We start from the raw sequence: 6,000 nt of genomic DNA on the forward strand, positions 1-6,000 counted from the left end.
GATTGCTGGTAGTTGGCACCAGAACACTATAGACTTTGGGCAAAAACAAGGGTTACTGGTGTCTTGATTGTAGAATTCTTCTAACCTCAAATCCATGAGCCAATAAATTTTCATTGTTTAAGCCAACCCACTGTGTGGTATTTGTCTTAGCAGCCTGGCAAACCAAGACAAAACCTGTAGGGGGTTTTGGAATACTGGGGAGATATGACCTGAGGCTGCAAAGAAGCATGATGATAGGAATGCTTCTGCCTGAGGGCCTTTATACTTGCTGTTCCCTCTGCCTGCATGCTCTTCCCTCAAACACTCCATCACTTCCTTCAGATCTTTACCCAAATGGCACCCTATCATTGAGGCTTTCCCTGCCTAACCCATATAACATAGCAGCATCCACAGGCCACTCCCTGTCCCCCTACCTTGCTTCACATTCATGCATAGTACTTATCACCAGAGGATATGATATACACACACACACCCCTTTTTATTATCCATCTCTCCATGAAGTCATGGACTTTTTTTGCCTGTTTTATTCATTTCCATATCCTCAGGATAGTGTCTGCCATGCAGTGCATGTTCAATAAAGATATTTTGAACATGAAGGAACAACATCCACACTCTAGGACATTTTTAGGAAATTCCCAACTGCTGCCATGGCTTGCTGCAAGGCACTGACTTCACAGGGACTAGATACCAGAAGGCTGACCACAGACACTACACTATTGCTCTCCCTTTCACGTTGAGTGCATCTGTCAAACCAAAGTTGCTCAAGCTTTGGTTTTCAAGGCCATATGTGGTGAAACGATAGTAGAGAGAGGCCAGGACCTGCTCCAGGTGGGAGAAGACTACTGACATAAAGTGGAGAACAAAAAGGCTTCACACTCAGTGGGAAAATGAGCTAGAAATAAACCCTCCTTCATCCAATTGTCTCTCTTAAATCATGCTTATTTGCAGCTTCAAATTCCATCACCCAGGTATTATGCATTATCGACATTATGGCTATCAGGAATAATCTAGCTTCCTGAAAACTCGTTGGAAGCTTCTCTCCCTTTGCCATGCCCTGGAACAGAAGAAACACACCCAAAGCAATACAAAGGACACCAGGACCAGATGTTGAAAGATCAAGAAAACATAAAAGCAGTGAAAACAAGATGCACAACAGGAAATAGGCTGAGAGATATCAGGTGAAATAGATCTGTAATACCTCCAGCAAAATTGGGCTAAATGGTAGAATTTACTTACTGAAAAACAGAATACTCTCAAATTGGACTGGAAATGGCTAAAGTATTCTCAGATGAAAATACACAGCCCAAAATACTTCTATAAATAAGCCAGAAAAGGTGAGATTAATTGAATTACATATTCAGCTAAAGAAGTTAGGAGAAGAAAAAAAGTAGAAAAGCAGATGGAAGGTTTTTAATGAAAACAAAAGCACAAATGAATGAATTAAAAAATAGAAAATGGTATAAATTCAAGAACTGGTCTTCAGGTGGGCAGGGGAGTAAAATAAACAAAACATTAGCATTGGTTTACCTAGTTGAGGAAAAAGAAATTGCAAATACACCCTATGAGAAATTATACCGGGGAAATGGCCACAGATATAGAGAAATTAAATGACCCATGAGACTATTTTACTCAAAATTATGCAAATATATTTAAGAATCTTGAGGAAATGGATGACTTTTTAAATACAATTGCAAAGACTGCATATAACTATATATTGACAGATATATCAATATAGATACATGTATATAATCTAAACAGACAAAATATGACACAAGAAATACAGAAAGACAAAAAAAGAGCTACCATTCAAAAAATGCACCATACCCAAATGAAATAACCAGAGAATTCTACAAAACCTTTAAGGACCAGACAACACCAAGGCAGTGAAAATTGTTCCATACTTTTATTCTATGAAGGGAACTTAGACACTTCAAGGGTGAGCATATCCATTCCATATTCACAATGCTGAAAACACTCTGAGGGTCTTACCAAATCATTCTGTGAAGGAGTGATGAGACATACTAAGGAATATATAAGTCTATTCTACAGTTGAGGAGGTGCCACATTTTTCCATGTCCAACATATCCATAGAATTTCTGCTCATTGTGAGTTTTCCCATGCACAATGAGGTCTAACTTCTGGGAAAAGGCCCTCCCACAATCAGAACATACATAATGTTTCTCTCCGGTATGGATTCTGATGTCCAGTGAGGTGTGCATGCTGGCAGAAGGCCTTGCCACAGTTACTGCATTTGGAGGGTTTCTCCCCAGAGTGTGTTCTCTGATATGTGATCATCTGTGATTTCTGGGAAAAGGTCATCCTATATGCAGCACATTCAGGGTGTTGCTCTTTAGTGTGGCTTTTCTGGTGTATAACAAATGGAAAATTTTCACAGAAGGCCTTCGCACATTCACTACCTTCATACGGTTTCTCTCCAGTATGAACTCTCTGGTGTATAATGCGATGTGACTTCAGAGAAAAGGCCCTTCCACACTCAGTACATGCATAGGGTTTCTCCCCTGTATGAATTCTCTGATGAATAATGAGGAGTGATTTCTGGGAGAAGGCTTTGCCACATTGACTACACTCATAGGGTTTCTCCCCTGTATGAATTCTCTGGTGTATGATAAGAGGTGATTTCTGAGAGAAGGCTTTTCCACATTCAGCACATATGTAAGGTTTCTCTCCGGTATGAAGTCTTTGATGTCCAGTGAGGTGGGACTTCTGGGAAAAGGCCTTCCCACAGTCAGTACAGATATACGGTTTCTCTCCTGTATGAATTCTTTGATGTCCTATGAGGTGGGACTGCTGGCAGAAGGTTTTCCCACACTCATTACATTTATAGGGTTTCTCTCCAGTATGTGTTCTCTGATGTATGATGAGCTGTGTCTTCCGAGGGAAGGTCTTCCCACATTCAGTACATTCATAGGGTTTCTCCCCAGTGTGAGTTATCTGGTGTATAAAAAGGTGAGACTCTTCACAGAAGGCTTTTCCACATTCACTGCATTCAAAGGGTTTCTCTCTGGTATGAACTCGCTGATGTATAATGAGATGTGACTTCTGGGAGAAGGCTTTTTGACACTCAAAACATGCATAGGGTTTCTCCCCAGTATGAACTCTCTGATGAACAATGAAGGGTGACTTCTGAGAGAAGGCCCTCCCACACTCAGTACACTTATAAGGTTTCTCTCCAGTATGAATCCTCTGATGCACAACAAGGTGTGATTTCTCACTGAAGGCTTTTCCACAATCTTTGCATACATACAGTTTCTCTCCAGTATGAATTCTTTGATGTATAATGAGCTGCGACTTCTTCATAAAGCCCTTCCCACACACAATACGAACATTGGGTTTTTCCCCAGCTTGAACTTTCTTATACTGAATATAAGCTTGTTTATAGCCGAGAAATTTTCCACATTGACTTTCTCCATAGGATTTCATTACAAGATGAATTTTCTCTGGCACAGAACAGGAAGCAACTATAGCTATGTGATCTCCCACATCCAAATCTTTCAATGGAGTTCTTTCTTGCACAGCTCCTGTTACAATTTAGTGAGTCTAAACCAAGTCTCAAACTCTTTTCACATGAATCAAAATTATGGACCCTTTTATTTGAAAGACAAAAGTCTGTGCACCCAGCAAATATGTTTCCAAACACATTATATTTGGAGCCTTTTTCCTCAGTCAATGTTTCATTGCTGATGACTGTGACCTGACTTAAAACCTTATCTTGGTTTCCTTGATATCCATCTATCTGGCCATCAATATGCCACACTTTTAAAACAGAGTACAATGAATTATCATTTGGGGCTCTTTCCAATATCTCTCTTTGAAATGAAAGCCCTCCAGAAATGATCTGCTGGAAAGATTCAGGGCTTTTTTCTTTGTCTGAAAGAAGAAAAAGGTAAAATCAAATACATACAAAACACAGTTGGCAATGGAAAGAAGCAATAGGAAGGTGGCTGCTGCAGGATGGCTGTTGTAAAGGAGGCCTGATAAATTCTAAGGAAGAAAGGAGGCCACTGATGTCAGGGAAAAAGAAGATGCCCTCTCGACCATTTACTCAATTCTTACTCACCTAGGTTGATCCACCTTGACAATTCTCTCTGTATGAGCCATGGACCCTCTCCATGTTCCAACTTGAAGATTATATCTGGCTTTATACCTGAACAGCCTGTTAAGGAAAAATTAAAATGGTCTTGGCCTTGCAGCTCAGAAATTCATGGGGAGAAGGAAAAGTTTCAGGGGCCTCCCAGCAAAGATGTATCCCTAACTCACACCATACACAAAAATAAATTCCAGATGTAATAAAAATATGAACAAAAAAAAACTGAACCCACAAAAGAAAACACTCTGTTAAAGGGAAATCACAAAAGTCTTGGTCCTCACATCTCTGAAGAATGAGGAGAATTAGGTTCATTACATTACACAGGGAATCTGCCCTTACCCACAGAGACAAAGTGGCTATAGGTCTCCAGCATCACATCCCTGTGCAAGGTCTTCTGAGCAAGATCCAGTTGCTGCCATTCTTCCTGGGTGAAATCCACGGCCACATCCTCAAATGTCACTTGTTCCTATAACAAAACACATTCCTGTACAATCTGCTCATTCTGAACATCTTAACCACAGTAATGTATATAGGATGCCTAATATGCACATAGTTGGGTCTCATACTTTATGAGAGAAACAATGTAAAATCCTGGCATTAGAAAGCAAGAGAATAGAGAGTCTAGAAATAGGTGCAAGTAAAAATGGGAAATTTAATATGAAATAATGGTAGCATTTTAAAAAGTGTGGAAAGGATGGATTATTCAAAACTGGATAGCAATCAGAAAAAAATAAAAAGCTGGATTCCCTACCTCACACTATATACAAAAAATAAATTAGAGATATAACAAAAAAGGTAAACAAAGAAAGAGAAGCCATAAAACAAAGAATGACAGGAAAGTTTTCTCTAATAATTTTAGAGTAGAGAAGACTTTCCTAAGAATGTTAGAAAACCCAGCTGCCACAAAGAAAAACACTGACAAATATAACTATTTTATATATTGCATGGCAAAATATATCATGAACAAACTCAACAGACAAGCAAATAATTAGGGAAAAGATATATGTGCAACACTAATGGTCAAAGAGCTAATTTCCTGATATATAGAGAGTTACTATAAAACAAAAAGAAAAAGAACAACTTAACTCTCCCCCCCCAAAAAAAGGTCTAATGGCATGACCATCAATTCACAGAAAAGGAAATAAATGGATGTTAAACATGTAAAATGATTATCAACTTCATTCACATGAAGATAAATACAAATTAAAACAAAATACCATTTTCCCCTTTCATATTATCAAAAATCAGAGTTTGATAAGTCACTGTGATATTGGTGAAGATGTCAAGAAATGGGCACACTTAAATTGTCTTTGGGTGTACACTGGTACAATATATTTTGAGAGCAATTAATTTTCCAATATCCATCAAAATTAAAAATGTATATATCCTCTGACTAGCAATTACATTTCTAGAAATTACTCTGCAGAAATACTCATATGTGTGAGCAAAAAAAGTACGTTTGAAGATATTGCATGGCAATACTGTTTGTAACAGCCAAAGAATGGAAAAAAAAGCAGAGGGGATTGCTTGAATAAATTATACTACAATGCCTATAGGAAATACTGATGGCAATAATAAAAAAGCAACAAGGAAGCTCCACATGAATTGATATGCAACAGTCTCTAAGATATATTGATAAGTGAAAAAAGCATTCATCCATTCAACAAGCATTTTTTTTTCATTTTTATTGAGATTGTTCAGATACCATACAATTATCCAAAGATCCAAAGTGTACAATCGCTTGCCCCTGGGTACCCTCATACAGCTGTGCATCCATCACACCTAATTTTTGTTCAATTTTTAGAAACTTTTCATTACTCCAGACAAGAAATAAAGTGAAAGATGAAAAAAGAAAAGGAAACTCTAAACCTCCCCTATCCCTAACCAACCCC

General features: G+C 38.3%; 1 protein-coding gene across 1 annotated transcript; it reads right to left on the reverse strand.

Moving 5' to 3' along the window:
• Positions 1-1,884: 1,884 nt before the first annotated feature.
• On the reverse strand, positions 1,885-4,537 carry LOC119522775 (zinc finger protein 630-like). The gene is given in 5 exon segments (XM_037821406.1): positions 1,885-2,193; positions 2,195-3,477; positions 3,479-3,888; positions 4,079-4,174; positions 4,448-4,537. Coding segments are annotated over 5 exon segments (1,995 nt in total). The 5' UTR covers positions 4,482-4,537; the 3' UTR covers positions 1,885-2,021.
• Positions 4,538-6,000: the final 1,463 nt, after the last annotated feature.

Source organism: Choloepus didactylus, chromosome X, assembly GCF_015220235.1.
Source record: "Choloepus didactylus isolate mChoDid1 chromosome X, mChoDid1.pri, whole genome shotgun sequence".
Taxonomy (NCBI): domain Eukaryota; kingdom Metazoa; phylum Chordata; class Mammalia; order Pilosa; family Megalonychidae; genus Choloepus; species Choloepus didactylus.